The sequence below is a fragment of the Mytilus edulis genome, chromosome 7 (genome assembly GCF_963676685.1).
Source record: "Mytilus edulis chromosome 7, xbMytEdul2.2, whole genome shotgun sequence".
NCBI lineage: Eukaryota > Metazoa > Mollusca > Bivalvia > Mytilida > Mytilidae > Mytilus > Mytilus edulis.
The window spans coordinates 52,821,691-52,841,800 of NC_092350.1; the positions used below are offsets into that span (position 1 = coordinate 52,821,691).

A 20,110-nucleotide genomic window follows, 5' to 3' on the forward strand; every position below is an offset into this window, starting at 1 on the left:
ATTTTGGATTGATAACGGATCTTAGATTATTTACCACTTTTTATTTTTATTTTGAGGGTCTCAGTGTGACTTTTAATACCAATGATAAATGTCGTTTCGTTGTTTTTGGTTTCGTAACGTGTTTACAAGGATTTTTTGGGTTAAGACTTAATTATATGCGCATTTTGTACATTTTGCCGTGTGCACAAATTTAGTAGTAGGAAATTAAAACACGATTCGGAACTAGGAAGGTAATTTTATATTTTTTTTCATTTTATATCGATAAAATTTTAACAAGCATGTGATACTTTACATGTAACACGTGATGAACATAGTTGCTTAAATATATAAGGTCTGAAGAAGATTTGTAAAGCCAGGAGAATCATTCACTTTTAAAATGCAGCGTAAAACGTGTATCTTGATGTTCTTGGTATTCTTCTCACACTTTTCCATCGGATTAGTAACACATGAAAAGCTGTCGACGCAAATAAGCACAAACACGGCCATATTGCGGCAAATTTTGGAAAAGTTAAATAGAGGTAATTATAACATTGAGATTTTACTTTCTTTTGGGAGGGATAATTGGTACAAAATTATGATCATACTGTATATATATTTTGGTGTTAATTTTGAAGATTGTAATAGATCTTATGTCAAAAATTTGACATCTCGCGGCACTTTGAAAAAAAAATGTATTGATGCGTTCAGTCTGGAAATAGTTGACAATTATTTATCATGTCTAAGGTTTAGCTTGATTTCAAAAATAAAAACTGTCGTTATTATTACATAAATTTAGCACAAAGCATGATTCAGCTTTGACAATTTACCCTTTTCTGTTCTCGTCCTGAATATACTCGAAGTTTTTTAACTATTAAACGTAAATATTCATTCAACCATCTATCCTCATTAGTGTAATGAAAATGGCGGTAAACTTAAATCATGCGAGATCATTGTGGTGGCCATGTTCCAAATAGTAATCAGTTAAGCAGTTTTTATTTTCCCCTTTCATTGTCATACCAATTTTTAAGTTTTAGATTTCCTAATGGGAGAGTTTCTAGAAAAAACAATTAGTATAACATTATGTGAATGTGAAGTTTGATATAGGGTAGCCCTTATCAAATGAATTTTACAGTTTGATTTTTTGTTATGCATTTAAACCACTGCCCCGTGTTAGTAGAGGGTTCAGCGCGTCCAAACATGTTTTCTGTTATATTCTATATGTGTTTGTTCTATGACAGGAATTAGTTAATCAGCAGTTGTCGTTTGTTGTGGTTTGTCATGTTTGTTTTTCGTTATAGTTGTACCATACATCGTTGGTTTTCTTGTTGTAATTGTTTTCATTTAGTTTTAATCCATCACTTTCTACATAAGGAAATGCCTGTTTTAAGCAAAGAATATGACAGTTGCTTTCGAGCTTTTGATAAGCCATTAGATAAGTGACTTTTATTTTTAAATATTTCTTTGTTTGTTTTTGTTATTTGTTTTTTTGTTTTACTTTTTAGTCTCGTTGTGCAAATTGTTACTTTCGTACATAATCTAAAACTTGATTCTTCCGGAGCACCTCAAATCATCCCTAGTTTTTGCGTAGGGTTCGTTTTGTTCAGTTCTTAGTTTTCTATGTTGTGTTCGTTTTCGTTTTTTTGCATGGTGTTGTCCGTTTGTCATTGACTTATAAATTTAAATATTCTTTTGCTACATGGTTGATTAAACAAAACATTCAGTTTGCACTTTATGTTAACCGGTTGATGAATAGAACGGGAACAATTGCACATACACTTTCTCATTTGACATTGAGAATTTTACAATGTATCTTCACTTCGAAGCTGATATATAGATTTTATTTCTTCTACGGAATGCGTGCTAATCATTTAAGTCACAGTAGGATATACCACAAACGATACTATGGCATGTTTCATCGTAAAAAAGACTTGATCATTTAGTAGAAACATATGAATAAGAAATTGTGTGTTTATATCATATTCCAGACAATCCTGATGTTGACAATTTGTATGAGGTAGCAAAAGGGAAGACGTCCACTCAAAGTTCGCAACATTCAAGTTTTAAACCGGGTAATGCTAATGACGGCAACCTAAACACCTTTTCGCACACCACTACAGAACAGTCGCCATACTGGGAGGTTGACCTTGGTCGAAATTACAAGATCAGACAGATCGAAATATTTGTACGGAGAGACTGTTGTGGTAAGCTGGTTGGTTAAAATTTTAAAGTCAATTGTCTAATATGTTTTATATCAATATAAGCAACAAGTGACAGTCATTGGCAACTAAGCTTTGACACAAACTTTGCACCAAAAGCTGCACAGGAGGTAAAACAACTGTCCGCCCAATATAATTAGAATAAATTGACTAGGGAATAATGAGCTGTAATAATGATACAAAGGGATAGATATATAAGCCATTGTCCTTATTGCATATAAAAAAGAAGATGTGGTATGATTGCCAATGAGACAACTCTCCACAAGAGACCAAAATGACACAGAAATTAACAACTAAAGGTCACCGTACGGCCATCATCAATGAGCAAAGCCCATACCGCATAGTCAGATATAAAAGGCCCCGAAATGACAATGTAAAACAATTCAAACAAAAAAACTAACGGCCTTATTTATTAAAAAAATGAACGAAAAACAAATATGTAACACATAAACAAACGACAACCACTGAATTACAGGCTCCTGACTTGGGACAGGCACATACATACATAATGTGGCGGGGTTAAACATGTAAGCGGGATCCCAACCCTCCCCCTAATCTGGGACAGTGGTTATAACAGTACAACATAAGAACGAATTATAAAAATCAGTTGAAAACGGCTTAACACATCAGATGGACAAAAATACAAGTGGACGTGGATGCTAACAACAAAAAGAAACTAGGTACAGATCTGAGAGTACTCGCAGTTAACTGACAGCTAGTTCAAAGCCTCTAACAACTAATAAAAATGTATGTTCGGAACCTATGTCCAGAACTTTCTTGTATATACAAATAAACAGTCTCTGCCATTTTTAAAAGCTTAGACACGAAATGACTTTGGGGAATTTTTTTAAATATCTGTTTTTCTTGATTTTAAGTCTTTTTAATTTATGTTACAGGTGATCTTATCCGCAAATTATATATAACCGCGGGACCATCACATAATCAGATGACGCGTTGTGGTTTTTACTCAGGACCTGCCAAGACAGGATACCACCTGGTCTTTGAATGCAGACCGATAATAAATGGTCGTTACGTCAAGATACAGAAGAATGACACGACAAACCTAGCTTTAGCCGAGGTGCAGGTGATGGCAATTGTTGACAGGACAGTTGATTAAAGAGACTTTTCTTTTCAATTGCATATATATCACTTGAAATATAATACATGTATCTCAAAAAGTTTGATTAATTACGAATGGGAGTCTTTTGTCCTCATGGATAACAAATGACAGCAAACAATTGGTAAAAAGTTTTAATGACGAAAGCGAATTTTTATGCAAGAGTATTGGGACATAACTCCGAAAATTCAGCTTTATTTTGGAAAGTACAGTAAATGTTTTATTAGTTTATGTAGCAAGAAAACAAGTAGGGTTACCCTATGTTCTATCTTCCAGAAGCCTTTTATAAGATGTGTATTTTTATATTTTATTCAATTTAACTTGGATATTTAGTTTTCTCATTTAGTAAAGCTTTCGCCATTTACCATTCTTTTGTCATATCAATTTTGCGTTACACTAACTTGTAGTACATTTGATGAAATACATAGCCAATTCTTATCTGATTTATATTTTCCCCTGACGGTTGATTATTATCTATCGAGTATGAGCTTAGTTCTTCATTGGTCAATTATGATGTCAAACTTTCTTGCTTTAATCTGAATTTCCTATTCCTGTTCACAAAGGGAGATCATGTGTTTTGTCGATCATTGGTTGGCAGATTTTGATTTTATTTGAAAACATATATTCTGAACTTATTAAATTTGCCAGACCCCACATACGTAAACAACATTATGATAAAATAGACAAAAACAAAGAAAAAACATATGGTTCAAATAGTGTGAAAGCTTCTCAAGACAAATGAGGTTTGATGTTTTACCACGTTTTTGTATTTTTTTGTTACAACTGAAATCACGTGTAGGGTATTTAAATGGTAAAGTGTCCGCCGCCTGTATTAAAAAAATTAAGAAATAATTCCTTCATGTCATGCTCTATACTCATTTTAACATGGGTAGGCATTATATTTGTCGATATTTTAAAATGTGGTCAAATATAATGCCTACCCATGTTAAAATGAGCATAGAGCATGACATGAAGGAATTATTTCGATTCTAAAAGGACAAATACAGTATTTTTACAGGTCGAAGCGTACGAAATTACCGTAAAAATGTTTGGCTGTTCCCGTTTCCTCCTCAAGGAGTCTGTGGATTGCATTTCATATTTGATAAGTTTAAAAGCTACGAGCAGGGTAAATATATGTTGTTTCATAAAAAAATATAATAAAAGTTTATGTTAGCTGCTTAAATGTATATATTTTAAAAAATAACGATGGAAATAACGTTAATATAATCAGTAAGTTCGTGCGCATGTGTCAAACGTATTTTGTGCTCATTAGAACATGGCTTTGTTTACAAAGCGTAATAAGGACGTCATATTAGAATAGAATTCAAAACACGTAGAATCAGTGACATCAAACTCGGTATGCATCTGTATAAAACAATTGATTGGTTGATTGATCTATTGATTGGTGATTAACGCCACTTTCAGCAATATTGGTTGTTTTGTGGCGGTCAGTTTTTATTTGTGGGGGAAACTGGAGTGGCGGGAGAGAACAACAGAAAACTGACAATGCTCGTCAATAAAGATTCGAACTCCCAACCTTAGTGTTGGCAGGATAGTTATACAGTTGTTGGACTACTTAGACCAATCGTCATCCATTCATGTATAAACAAGATAAAGGTTAAAATTTCATTATTAAAGCATTTTTGTGCAATGATTGTGCAGTTTTCAGTATCTTAAACCAATCCAAATTGAAACGGAAACTTCAGATAGCATCACTATTTCTCTAAACCATTTATTTAAGAACCTCTATAGATTTTCTATGGTATACATTCGGCGCCAGAAGTAAAGAAACCAACAAACGATCGAAAGTATAGAAATATAAGGAACTAATCATTAACAGAACAATCAAAACCGTGCAAATTAATTTTGCCGCAATGAGTAGACATCTCAGGTTGTACTTTAGGTACAGCTAAAGGATATATATATATATATATATATATGCAATGTATAATTTAAAATGTTTTTAGTGCAGAAGCACTGGATACAAGGCCAACTGTGTCGTCTGCATGTGATTGATATACTGAGCCAAGTTTTGCAACAAAACTATAAAATTTTATTTTGTTACAGTAACTTAACATATGATTTTAATAATAACAAAATGGAATTATCACAAGTCAGAAGCAACATAAATGTCTATAACTCATATTCACTAGGCATTTCTTTGTACGGAGCGCAGTAGGGTCAAAATATGGAAATGGGTTTAGTGTTATTCAAAATCAATATGTCGTCCATGCTAAACGTGCATCGAAACACGCACTCTAGTAGGTGACCTAAGTCTATGGACTTCTCGTGTGGCCGGAATAAAATTGTCACGTGTTGACTTAAAGCGAAGGTAGAGCGCTCCTCCTTTGGCGCTAGTTTTTTTGTTCTACCAGATTTCGCCCTATCCTGTGCAGTTCCAGTTTGTCGATATCAGTTTATTTGCCTTCAAACTGTTGACCTATGCACATTAAATCGAGCAGCGACGTCGGCAACACTCATTCCGGCACCAACAATCCCAATAGCTCTCTGGCGAACATTTTCGGGGAGGACTGGTTGACGCCCCATGCATTTTTTTTAAACGTTTATGAGTTTGTCTTACCAATGGTGTGTCTCTGAATGTCAGTGAAAAATTCATTTCAAATTTCGTTTTAAAAGTACAGGTAAAGAAGATATAACATCGATTACACGTGCAGAGCTTAAATGGCGCGAAATCAATTACCCAGAAAAAAGCAGGAAAAAAAAAAAAAAAAGTGTTGCTAAACTTTTTTTGCTCAGTATACAGTATGGCTTCCATGAATTATTTCATTCTAATAGGACAAATACGGTCAGTAAAAAACTGAAGCGAGGGTGGGTATGCTGTGTGTGTGGCTGTTCTTTTTTACTCCCTGTTAGATAAAGCTCAAATATCTTTATAAATATGTAGCTTGCGTATGTTATTTCGTGAATAACTGCTTAAAAAAAAACTTTTTAATTCTTTAAATTCTCAAACCCAACATTTGCCATTTTTAATTTACATGTTTTACTCGTAAGCTTCCGTCAAATCCAAAGTTGACATTTTGTAACTAAGGAGCCGCCATGTTGACTTGCTGAAATGAGTAAATATGCGAATAATGCATTAGAATAGAAAATAAAACAAAACCTACCTCAAAAATCAGTTTTAATACAATATCATACCAATTCCGATGGTTCACGTAACAGAAAACTTTCAACTTTAGCGGTTTCATTTGTATGACGTCATGTTTTGAAATGACTTAAATGCGCCAAAAAAAGATTAATAGACTTTCGCGGAATTTTATTTTCATTTTATTTTGTTGATTTCTCCAAGCTCTTGTGCATGACTTCTTTTTATTATGCATACAAATAAGAATAAAATTTATTTTGTCTTTTTTTATTTGCACTTTTTAAAACAATAAAATCGTTAAAGGGTCTGCAAATAGGTTCCAATGCATGTAGATTTACGTGGGAAGTATATTGAAACAGCCATTATTATGTATATCTCTGAGTCTGCGCTAGGTATAGATATATCGAGAATTTTATCACAGTGTTGTTTACAAAGTTAAAGAAGCACGTCATATTAGAATCGATAACAAAACCTTATAATAACAACAACTACAACAATTTTAGGAGAAAACTTTATAAGTTAAAGGTTTATATCAGCATTGAAAAAAGGGAAAAAAAACCCATAGGAATAATCAAGTGGTGAGCTTATATGTCGATTCTTTATTTGTCGCATATGTATATATGGTTAAACTTTTTTAGATTTGATTTCGTTCAAAGTAATCAGTACGATATTTTACGTTTGAAGTTAGATTCATAACAAACCTGACATAGTTTTATAATATAGTTAATTGCTACCTCAGTTTTATATTAATAAGAATTAAAATGTGCTTTGTTATTAAATGCAATATCAGTATTTAGTTCAAATATATAATCTTAAATTAATCCTAATTCTAATGACGTCATTTTTTCGTCATTTTTCATTTTTTGATGCTCTGTTTTACTAATTCTAATGACGTCATTTTTTCGTCATTTTTCAGTTCCAAATAGGACGTCACTTGGCGTAGAGGTTTATACGTATTCGGATGTGTCTACTTTTGTGTTTCAAATGTCTGGTTATGTAAATGTATTTCAGTTGTTTCCTGTAATTAGTTAATACTTCAGCTTTATCATGTACATCTTTTGAATATTCATTTTATTAAATTTACTGTTTGCAAAAGTATAAATTACTCTAAATTATAGGGATTTTCTGGTAACTTAACGGAAAACCCTTGCCGTTTTTGGCACAACCTTTTTGATCTTTTGGTCCTCGATGCTGTTCAACTTTGTACTCGTTTCGGCTTTCAAACTTTTGTATCTGTGCGTCACCCATAGGTCTTGTGTGGACAAAATACACTTCTGGCGTATTAAAATTTTGAACTTGTTGCCTTTTGTTGGCTGTTGTTCGTGTGATTCTTTGTCTATTGTGTTCTCCAATTTATTTATATTGTAGTCCTGTGTTGTCATTTTGATGTTATATTTCACATGGCCATAAAAGTGCGAGGTTTGGCATGCCACAAAACCAGGTTCAACCCACCATTTTTTCCTTTAAAAATGCCCTGTACCAAGTCAGGAATATGGTCATTGTTATATTATAGTTCGTTTCTGTGTGTATTACATTATAACGTTGTGTCGTTTGTTTTCTCTTATTTTTGAGTGTAAATTCACATTGCGATAAGACGTGTCACGGTACTTGTCTATCCCAAATTCATGTATTTGGTTTTGATGTTATATATATATGTTATATTTGTTTTTCTCGTGGGATTTTGTCTATATGTGTTACATTTTAGTGTTATGTCGTTGTTCTCCTCTTATATTTAATGCGTTTCCCTCGGTTTTAGTTTGTTATCCCGATTTTGTTTTTTGTCCATGGATTTATGAGTTTTGAACAGCGGTATACTACTGTTGCCTTTATTTGTCAATATGGTTTGCCAGATCATATTATTCAACAAGAGTAAATATAACCTGTCTCTAAGAGTGGAGCTGTTTTGCATTCATCTTATACGTCCATTCGTCTTATTGTTCGTCCGTCCGTTAGTCCAACAAATATTTTCGTTACACTTTTTTGTGAACATAATGGCTCTTTACAGTTTGTCTCTATCTATAATTGTATTTAAGATAATAACCCAAACATGCAAAATTTCCTTAGAATTACAAATTTAGTAGCAGCAACCCAACAATGGTTGTTCGCTTCGTCTAAAAATTTCTGGACTGATAGATCTGGACCTCATGAACATTTCAACATGTGTCAGATTTGCTCTAAATGCTTTAGCTGCCAAAAACTGTATTTGATCATCGTGTTCAATGGTAGTCATGGCGGCCAATGTTGTTGATGGATCAAAACGTCGCATACAGTTTTTGATATTAATAAGGAACATTCAGTTAAAATAGTGAAGGTACTTGGCACAGTAGTTTCAGAGGAGGAAATTCTTGAAATAGTTTACGCAACGATGACGATAGGAAACGGACAACATCAGACGTCAAGTGATAACATAAGCTCACATAGGGCCCATCGAACCCTGATGTGCTGAAAGAGACAAAATTCAAAAATAATCAAAAATTAAGGAAAATTTTAATGGAAAAGCCCTAATTAAATGGCAAAAGTAAAAGCTAAAACACATCAAACGAATGGATAACACTGTCATATGCCTGACTTAGTACAGACATTTTCTAAGTTTTTGCCACTTTCAAATATATGTTTTTACTCGAGCTCTCAATAGTGGACCTGACTTGGTTCATTTCAAACGACTTTAACGGTTTCCCCCTTTAAAACGTATATTGGAGTGGTTGTTCCAAACCAGGACGACACCGTTTATTTGGAACAATCATCCAATAGTTACCTCATACAATGGATGTGAATTACAACCAACACACGTGCATGTCATTTACACATTTCAATGAACGAACACACGACTTTAAATTACATGGTTTATTTACAAATGATACTTTTTTCTCCAACATATAAACATGATAAATATAAGAGTTTAAACTCTGTTTTTTATAGAAGTTGATATAAATACAATTTTAAAAATGAATTAGTTTTAATATTTTTCCCATGACAATCCTGTTTTCCTTCAGGTCAAGGTTTCAAAACAACAAGGGATTTATTATTTGAAAAAAAATTGTAAATTATAACAGTTTTTCTCTTTAGAATGATCTATTTTAGAATAAGTACGGGTCTTTTCATTTCTCTTTTCATGTCCTAGGTTTTGCATTTGTTTTTATTATTTACCAACACAATTTATATCCGATATCATGTGGATCTTAACCCTTATTGACATTCTGTCTTGAATAAAATCCTGTGAAAGGAAAGATATTGTAATTTAAATAACTCGCGTCATACATTTTCAGGTCTATTCAGTTTTTTCAGGTCAATTTTTGGTCTTGAGAGTGACACCCATGTTATAAGGAAAAACCTACGAGATCATAGTACAAATGTAGTAGCGTCAATATACATGTAATAGTCACAGCTTTGAAAAGATGGATTTCAGATGAGTTTTCTTTCAGAGAATGTAATTCTTTATTCCACTGTTCACTGTTTTAAGACTTGTTTGCTTATTTTTCATTTCTAAGGATTGCGAATTGACATAGTGTTGGAACATGTTATTGGTATTATTAGGCAGCTGGTTCTCTAGTTCCTCAAAGTGAAGAGTGAAGTACCAATTGTTGCTGATCATCTAAGACTGTTAATGAATTACACCAGGAACTATTGCAATTGTTCCCTAAAATGACCACACAGCCAAACAAAGGAATAGAGAATTATTTTGACTATACAATATATACTAAAACATGTCTGTACTATTTCTTTTTCTGAAAAGGATTTAGTTTTTTAAGAAATGTTTTAACTTTTCCTTCTTTTTTTGCTTTAACTTCCTTCTGTTTAAGGAACTTAAGTTTTGCCCCCTTTTCCTCTGTAACTTCATCCTCAGGAAGGAATTTTGTCTGTTCTTCTTTTTCCTCTGTTACTTCCTCCCGTGGAAGGAACTTAACTCTTGCTCCTTTTTCCTCTGTAACTTCCTCTAGATCTTGTGGAATTAATTTAATTTGTACTTCTTGTTCCTCTGTGATTTCCTCCTGTAGAATGTATGTCTTCACTCCAACAGTTTTAATAATCTCTTCTAAACATTTGGTTCCTCTTCCGACATTAAGCAGAGCTTCGACAAGAACTCGTATGGTAGGCCTTACCCCCTTCATTCTCCATTGAAACAATATGTCTTTACACTGTGCAACTAAATTCCGTCCATTATCATGCTGTATGATATCTATTGATGTAATCGGTAATTCTAATTCTATACCCAGTTGGAAGGATACTACACCTATTACTTGTGCCAGTGCATCTAATATTTCATCTGTTGGAATCAATTCCATGTATATCTCATGGATATCTGTTTAAAGAAATATTATTATTACATGTTTTCGAATTAAATGATTTGATTTCCCAGTGAAAAAAAAAACTCAATTATTTCATTTGCCTTGAAATGTCATACAACACTGGATGTTATTCATATATTTGCATTTGCGTTGCATTAAATTTTGCACATCAATTTTATTTAAATTCCACTTTATATCTAAAAAATAGTATGTCTCCTGTTACAAAATGTTCTACCTTATACATTTTTTTTCTGGGAAAAATCAAATTACTAAACAAACATTCTTCTAATAAAGTTTATCAATTAGCCTTGTACGACATAGGACCAACTGATAGACTTGAAGCTTAGAACTTTATAGTGTCAACAAATTAAACTAAAAAGTTTTTTTTAAGTGGCATTTCGTAAGTTGCAACACATAAAGACTATTTTTCTCTTTAGAGAATTGTCTGGACAAATATTGGTTTAATCTAAATTAGAGTTTTGAAAATTTTAATATCAGTTTTAAGCTAATCATTGATAAGAAAACTAACTTAAACTATTGATTAATTGCTGATGATTATTGCAGATCAATCAAACTAATTATTGGTCTTACTCGAATGCCTTTTTGTTCATCCTTAACTAATAATTTATCTTTCAGACATAATTTACAGAATAATTTTTAGTAGTTTAAATCAAAGGTTTGAATGTTTAATGATCATGACAGTTGTCAATCATACTAATATTATATCATTACTCTAAATACCTAGTCATCAAATTGACAAAAAAAAGCCTGCATATTTACACAACTTAAAAACAAACAAACTTGAATGAACTACTCCTAAAATATACTCAAAATTTTCACAGTTTATCTGTGCATATGAACACAGACATGAGAAAAAGGTAGAAGGATAAACAGTATATGCTCCAATTGCAAACGAAGGTTTGAACATTAACGTTTCTTTTTTTCATATATGTAAATTTTCAATAATATTTGATATATGTAGGACCCAAAAAATGCGCTGGTCACGCTGAATTGCACTGGTATATACCTCAGTGTAAAGATTATTTTACTGATGTGTAATAGTCTTCATAATACATGATGGCTAGTTAAAATCTTCAGATCATTATGTGAAGTAGATTTTTTTTGCATTTGTTTCTTTAGTAAAGTTGCATACAGAATGAGAGAACGCCGCTTGAATTTTCTACAAGTGAGCATAATGTAGCATTAATAATTTGTCTCTACTTTGTTAATCACTCGATATCCTCTTTTTCCGCATTATCATACATGTAATACGAAGAGTTAATTTGCTGAGCCTGACTATTACAAGTCAGAGAATGTCACCCTCCCATGTACGAAAAATAAAATGAAAAATGTGTCCATGGGACACATATGATGCCTCAGCATATAATAACGATATAAAACATGAAATTTGGACACATACACCTCACGTTCATTCTATAAAACAAGTACGGTTTATACTATGTTGCAAATAAAATATAGAATGCATGAAACACACCCGGTCTTGAAATCTTTCATTTATTAATTGGCTCTAAGACGAGGCGAAAGTCATATTGTCTCAGTAAAACAGTTATCAAACCATACAATAATACGGTACACAAATTTAATTGACACACACATTGTTTCAAAACTTGTTAAATTGACAATTGGTCATCATCCTTATACATTGATTTCTGTCAAATTCAAAGCAGGCGCCGTTAACAGTAACAATCATACAGCAAAAATTCAAGACAACGTCACAATAAAAAGAGTATACACAGTCATGAATGACAATTGTCTATACGTCTATTGTGGCTCACATATAATGAAACCAGCTCTAACGCCTAAATATATTTACACTATGAAGAACACACCAATTAGCTCTAGACAGTCATAACTAATAAATTGTGCACAGTTGGAAATGTGACCAAAAGTATATAAATGTTCTATGTGAGGACAGGGATAAGACTTCTCCCACATGTTAAATCTTGCAAAATTCCGATTTCCTGTCCTGATATTGATGTTTGTTAATGTCTGTGAATTGAATTTTTCCAGTGTTTTGAAATATACCAGTATTAAGTATTTGTCATTTTTGTTTGAATTGTTTTACATTTTGTCATGTTGATGTATTTAATAGCTGACATCAAACTGAAAGAATTTTGCTCATTGTTGAAGGCCTCATGGTGACATTAAATTGACCCTTCAAAGAGAGTGCCAATCATTAGGAAATACAAATATTCGATATAAAACTTCACAGACAACACTGCTTTACGAGAAAAGCTTTATATTGCCCTTGTTTACAATTCCAAACAAAAATTCTACCAGTACATACCATTTTGTCCTTTTCTGATTCTTCTTATCTGTAATATAATTCAAATGTATAAAAAAGTTGAAAACAAACAGTTCTAAATTTTTTTTTGATTGTAATAGTCAGGGGCGGATCCAGGTGTTGGAAAGGGGGGGAGTGAAGTTTTGAAAGATTGACGAGCGGTGCGAGGCCAAAAATTTTGGGGCCTTTTTGGGGCTAAAAACATAAAATAAGTGTAATATGCACTTTTCAAACGGTTACTGGCGTGGGGCATGTACATTTTGTAGTTGCTGTAAAGTGTAAGGGTTGGATATTTTCGTTGCTGTATTCTCTCTATGAATTGTCTATCATAAAATGATAGTATGGATCCAAAGCTATGAACTGATAAATTTGATGTGGGACTTGTCAATAGAAAATAGACATGGAAAATTCTCGCTGTTTTGTTGTAAGTTAAGTTATCATAACTTCACAGATTTCTTGTTGTAAACAAGATATACGCCGGGGTATTCAATGAAATTTAGAATACGGCCGGCACAAGTTAAAAAAGACAAACAAGCAATTTCTTATCCAAATGTTTGGTTGATATGTTTCACCCAACAAAATTAAGGGAAGTGAGGGGTTCCAAATCAACCAAAGGCTAAGAATGAGCCTGAAATGACAACAAATTTATGAATGACGGTCGACAAATGGAGACATAAAGGCCACACCCATCAGGCAGGTTGCAGTCTGGTCTTGAAAAAAGTATTTAATATATCAGTTCGGCGAAACAGACATTCCGTTCAGACATGCAAACCCCTGCCACCAAAAAAAAAAATGCCCGTTTTTATTCATCATGATTTAATGCTAAATAATTCTGTTGGAAAGTTTTGTTTCTAATAGCAAAAACAGTGGACATGATTATTGTTGTCAATCCAGATACAACCAGAATTTTTGTTTAAGACAAAAATCAGAGTTATTTCTTTTTCTCTCAAATATCTCAGACTGTCTCCTCAAATCAAATGGTTCGTACTTTAGACTTTAAATATATCTAGAGCTTATACTGACTGGGGATCATTATTCAGCTATGTTATTTTAAAATAGGCTGGGGCTTTTGGGGTTAAACATGTTTTCGTAGGTAAATAATATTGCCGTGGAACTTTTTTTCATGTGAGTTTAATAGTCTATAGATTGTTTGGTGGAATAATGAAATAGAAGTTAATACGTTCTTGCTCAATCCTGTGTCGCTTTGAAGGTGTCATGATTGTCATCCTCAGTCTAAGCAATGTGTTACTGTAATTTGATTTTCAAAATGACTAAGCGACGTTATTTTCGACGCACTGTTCAACTCCACCATAGATATTGACATGACTTTGACAATCAGTAAATTCCAGCAAAAAATATCTTTATAAGTAAAAAATTGTCGCATAAAAATTAAATACTACAGTACACGGGAAATGGCAAAGTTCACGAAGTCTAGTCTGATTAATCATTTTACAAAAAAAAAAAAAAAAAAAAAAGCCCGAGCAAAAGGGTGGGGGGGGGCGTACGCCCTCTACGCCCCCCTCTGGATCTGCCACTGATAGCTGAGCCGTCAACGTATTGCACAGTGCACTTTCCCTTATGCACTAAAATTACAGAAAACTGTCCTTATGGTCATTGAGGACGAAACCATAGGATCAAAAGAAATATTTTGGCTTTAATATGGATTCACTTATAGGGTCTTTGCATCAGAAATGAACACATTTATTCTTAAACAAGCTGTTGGCATGAAACGGGTTATGTTTAATGATGATATGATAGTAAACTCATAACATGAGGAACTGTGCTTGGTATTCATATGAAGAAGACAACATCTTTCAATCACTTTAATAGAGGTCTGAAGCTAGCATGTCAGTAACTGCTAGTAGTCCTTTGTTGATTTATGTATCATTGTCATTTTGTTTTGTTTCTTTTTCTGACATTGGACTTATTTCAAACTTCAATTTTTACTGTGAGTATTGCTGTGTATGTTTGCAATTTCTATATTTGCTAGTGGTATAGGGGAGGGTTGCGATCTCAAATAACATGTATAGGTTGCATTTCTGTAAATATTGACAATGCAATTTCCCATAGGAACTCCTTTTACGGCTAAAACTGTACCACTTTTACTATGAAGTTTTGAAAAAAATCTTATCCTAGAATTGAAAGTTCATATGCACCACAATTTTTTTCAAAGGTCAAAATATAGGGCTGTGCGGCATATTTTCAACGTTTATATGCCCTGAACTTCTCAGAGTTTAAACTTACACTAATTTTCTTAACGACCCCTACCTCGAATGAAAGGTTACCACAGATTTCAATGTAAACAATATGCACGTGTTTATTTACTGGTAACATTCCCAAGTTCTGTCTCTGCGATATGGAACACAGAGAGCATAACTGGGAACCAGTATGTAAACAAAATCAATTTTCTATGAATATTCAATTACTCCCCAAAAGAGGCGTGTTTTGAGAAACAGCTGTATTTACAAAGTGCAACCTGTACAGACATTTATTCAAATAGAAAACTCTCTAAAATCAGTTTTTCTCACATTAATACTCATTTATCAGAATTAAAGTCTTAAAGAAATCACTGTGTATACTTTTTTCTTTACTATATATTTTATACCCCCTCCCCTGTTTCAATTTTTTAAAGAATTTGTAAACAAGACTTTAATTATTGCCAGCTTACCCTATTTGCATATTTCCTGATAAAAAATGCCTAGAACCTGTTAAAAACTGTTTTGATAACATATTGAAAGCATATCAGAATATCATCAATGTAATGTTTAGCAGTCAATCATTACAACATTCAAGATTATATAAAGTATCCAATCCAGCCTCTATCTCCAGTCCACATCTTACTGTATGCCTATTTGTCAATTAAAGAACACATTTTCTGCCTCAAATGGTCAATTTAGAATTCTTGTCACAACAGTATCATCTGTAACCATATATCTGACACAATTTAGCTACTATATATACTAGAAGTGTTCAAACAAAGCCATATTTGCAATAGTTGTATGTATGCAGATACCAGTCTGAGATATAAATTCACTTAAAATGTTGTAGAGATGACTGCTAACATCTGATTTTTGCATAACTTCCAAGCATAGTTATTGTTTTCTATATCAAGAACTTTACAATCATAAAATCATAGCATTTACAAGTAAAATTATTTGTTTTTATGACCCAGGGGGTAGGCAATTTTCTATGTTTTTTGCCCCTGGGGCCTCAAATTTCCTAAATCATTCTGCTTTTTCTAGCAATTTGGAATATTTAGTACATATTCAGGATAGAACACACTATTGTAAGTTTTCTTGAGATATTTTTGTTTTTCTAGCTTGTATTTATTATGCCGTGGTGACAAAAAAGCAGACTTAGGTGTTGCGGCTTACTTTTTGGTTATCGAAAGGACACAGATACCCCGTAAATAATATTCAGGAAGGATCTATGAGTTTCAATGACTGCGAAGAGTAAATATAAGCACTTCTTAACAATTTAACTTACAAATATGCAAATATTATGATTTAATTTTGTATCCAGGACTTTCAGTAAACTATGCATACTGTAAACTGTGAATTTATGCTGAGTCATCATATTTAAGGCCCAGGATTCTATCAATCTTCATTAAATATTTATAAAACCTCTTATTTCAGTTAATTTCTTTAAAATCTGTGAAATAAAGCAAATTTGGTTAAATTCTGAATGTTCCCCTTTTTCACCCTATATAGGTTGCATTTCTGTAAATATTGACAATGCAATTTCCCATAGGAACTCCTTTTACGGCTAAAACTGTACCACTTTTACTATGAAGTTTTGAAAAAAATCTTATCCTAGAATTGAAAGTTCATATGCACCACAATTTTTTTCAAAGGTCAAAATATAAGGCTGTGCATCTATGAATATTCAATTACTCCCCAAAAGAGGCGTGTTTTGAGAAACAGCTGTATTTACAAAGTGCAACCTTTAATACCGCCGCAATTTTGCGCCTGTGCCAAGTCGGGAGCATCTGACCTTTGTTAGTCTTGTATGATTTTTAATTTTAGTTCATTTAAAAGTTTCGGAGTTTAGTATTACATCCGTTATCACTAAAATAGATTTTTTTAGAGGGCAGCTGAAACACGTCACCGGATGCGGGATTTTCTCGTTGTTTTGAAGACCAATTGATGGTCTTCACTTTGGTCGGGATGTTGTCTCTTTGACACATTCCACATTTCAATTCTCAATTTTATTACACACTCAGTTGTTAAACGGTTACATACATCCATAATTGGTCAAGTGAATTAATCTCACACAAAAAAAGACCTACAGTACACGTTGAACAATCTTAATGTGTGCCTTTTCTATTCACATTTTGGTTGTAATAATGGGTGACAACAGAAGACCAAAAGAATAGGCATATTGATATACATCTATTCTACAATAAAAAATAATATTAAAAAATAAATTACTAACTTTTAAATCATATAATGTTTCAAGATAGTTCAATTCAGTGCAAGGGATCTTCATGATTACATATTCCATTATTAAGTTAGTTATAATGAAGAGCAAGATAATTATTCTTGCCATATCATAAAAGACGTCAATATGGTCAAAGCCAATTTGCAAAATATTATAAACAAAGAAATGATTTCTGTACTGTTTGAATGCCCTGTCCCACAGTGTATATTCAGAATGCTTACTTGCCGATTCCGATTCCGATTTAGGAAACGCCTACTATCAGATTGTTTGATTACTAAGAGGGAAGAAAGGTAGGTTGCTACAGTATTAAAAGAAATAATGAAATATGAATTTTCCTGAAGGAAAATAAAGTTTGAATTAGAAAGCAAGCGATCCGAATTTACGACTTGTTCCCGGTTTTTTTTATTGCTTTGTTCATCGTTCTCAATTTTTTTAGCAACCTATTTACATTATTATTCCATTTTTCTTCTTACATGTTTTTTTTCTCACTTTATTATTTTGTCAATTTTTCCTGACTGTACAAACCCAATATGGACCATCATACATATTTGTGTACTAGTGAACACAATTAATGAGAAGTGAACAATTAAAATATAAGCTCATAATCATTAGTCTATGTTGTGTTTTATACAAAGTCCCAAAAAATAAATGCGGGATATCAATATATATTACCTGACACAATGTATGGGTTGGTAAATGCATATCTGTTAAAGCTTTCGCTATGTTGCTGAATTTTCCTGAACACTTTTCTCTCCAATTGATCAGTATTCTATACTTCACAACCTCAACCCGATAATAATTAGATCTAAGTTCTTCCCATTCTTGGAAAGACATTCCAAGATGTATGGATAACTCTCGAATTGTTGTTTCATCACATCGTGATGAAAATCGCTGAAGTTCAATATCACTCGGAGTCTGGTTCAAGGCACCTTCTTGTAAACCTAAGTAACACAAAATGAAAAAACTCGTTCGATATAGTTTTGGACTCTTTTGAAGCTAAATAACGTTATTAAAGAGGTTGATATGATGATCCTACTTCAAATACACATCAATTCAAATAATGAAAATACTTTAACATCTAACAAATAGTATGTTTACAGATGTTCATTGGACATTATTAGTTCATCAACTATCCGAATATTTTTTTTGAACTCTTATTCTAGAGCTTCAGAAAACACAGGAGCCGAAAGGATAAAGATGCCAACAAATCAAGAAATACGCACATAAAATAAACCACCATTTAAGAGCATTGTCAATAACGGCAAAGTTAACATAGATTTTTACACTTTATCGTGTACATATTTTTTTTGAAAATATTCTATGTTTTTTTGTCGTTTTTTTAAAAGTTTTTAATATAAGACAATAGATAAACACTAATACATATATAGTTTTATAGTCAACCACCAAATGATTTTGTAATACATTTCATTGTAAGATCTTGTCTTAATGATCATTTTTGCAATTTTGTATATCAATTATAGTTTAGAAAATAAAAGGCAGACATAAACAAAATGGTAAACACTCGTTAATTAACTCAAAGATTCCGATATTGAGTCATCTTACAGTTTTAATGTTAAAGGAAAGTTGGTAGATATAAAAAAAAAATGCCATTTTTTCATTGATATATTTTCTTCATTTATATTTTATAAGAAAAAAGAAGGCTTCTTATTTTAGTCCTACATGTATGCTATCCTTTTACCTTCTATGGTTTGCAAAAGGCATCATCTGACAAGGTTTAAAAACTAAAATCACAATGATGATGGTGGCAAAGGTTGGTTATAATTGTCACAGTAGATTCAGAGTTTTGTAAAAGCTTATACATGAGGACGGACGACAACAAATGAAAGCTATTCTAATCATTCTTCAGAAAAAACATTTATTATGGGGCATTGTTGTTTATAATACAATAACTAGTGTCTGTATGTTGAACCCAGAGGTATATTACACTAGGTGCAATGATTACAAAGTACTACCAAAGTCCTGTATATCGAAATATTTCAAGATGCAAAAACATCAAATAGTTTTTTATTCATGCCGTGTTTGTTTAATCACTGTAATTTACAGTATATCAATTATTTATTAAGAATATTCACCTGGACAGTTCACTTCACATTGCTCTTTTGTCTGAAATGATATAGTACTGGATATAAGTACATTATTCACAAAATTAGGATAATGGTAAATCGTGCCGATGTTATAAGATATGAAGTTCAGAACGAAGCTGTTCAGATAATTGAGAAGGGTTTATCATTCTTGCGTGATCTAAAACTAATGTGATTTATATATAAAAAGTTTGAAATATATGACTATCATCAACATGATTAAGGCCTTTTTTTTCGTTCAAAAAGTATGGATAACAACACCTCTTTCTGACAATAAGATTGCAATAATAATTGTTGGCACTTCTTGTGCATGATCAATAATTCCGGAACGTTATGTCATTAAAATATTTTAAGCAGTTACTATAAAACCAAGAGCCTGTCGAGTGACAGCAAACCGGATTTCCCTGCAGAGGTCGAACCCTGAACAGTTGAGAAAGTATGGACACAACCTATAAGCTTAAGAGCTAGTCTGTGATAAAACCATGCAAAATGGTCCAAATCCAAAACATTCCAATCAGACTGATATTTTGTATTTTAGATACCTTATATGTAATAACTATGT

The 20,110-nt window shown here is 32.5% G+C and overlaps 2 protein-coding genes across 2 annotated transcripts in view; one reads left to right on the forward strand and one right to left on the reverse strand.

The window, feature by feature from the left end:
* Nucleotides 1-284: 284 nt before the first annotated feature.
* LOC139481748 (fucolectin-6-like) lies at nucleotides 285-3,676 on the forward strand. Its single transcript, XM_071265238.1, has 3 exons — nucleotides 285-518; nucleotides 1,965-2,180; nucleotides 3,092-3,676. Exons 1-3 carry the CDS (start codon nucleotides 377-379, stop codon nucleotides 3,310-3,312), a joined length of 579 nt encoding a protein of 192 aa, XP_071121339.1. The 5' UTR covers nucleotides 285-376; the 3' UTR covers nucleotides 3,313-3,676.
* A 5,597-nt stretch (nucleotides 3,677-9,273) lies between these two features.
* Nucleotides 9,274-20,110, reverse strand: part of LOC139481749 (uncharacterized) — a 42,848-nt gene continuing 32,011 nt past the window's right edge. The window contains exons 14-17 of the mRNA XM_071265240.1: nucleotides 19,540-19,570; nucleotides 18,119-18,387; nucleotides 13,010-13,037; nucleotides 9,274-10,715 (exon numbers count right to left, since the gene is read on the reverse strand). Coding sequence (XP_071121341.1) covers nucleotides 10,129-10,715; nucleotides 13,010-13,037; nucleotides 18,119-18,387; nucleotides 19,540-19,570 — 915 coding nt within the window. The 3' untranslated portion in view covers nucleotides 9,274-10,128. The remainder of the gene's footprint in view (nucleotides 10,716-13,009; nucleotides 13,038-18,118; nucleotides 18,388-19,539; nucleotides 19,571-20,110) is intronic.

Excerpts from the sequence above, each read along its gene's own strand:
- LOC139481748 (XM_071265238.1), top strand. The coding sequence starts at position 377 with ATGCAGCGTAAAACGTGTATCTTGATGTTCTTGGTATTCTTCTCACAC. Across the intron at positions 519-1,964 it reads TTTGGAAAAGTTAAATAGAG|ACAATCCTGATGTTGACAAT; the intron begins GTAATTATAACA and ends ATCATATTCCAG. Across the intron at positions 2,181-3,091 it reads TGTACGGAGAGACTGTTGTG|GTGATCTTATCCGCAAATTA; the intron begins GTAAGCTGGTTG and ends TTTATGTTACAG.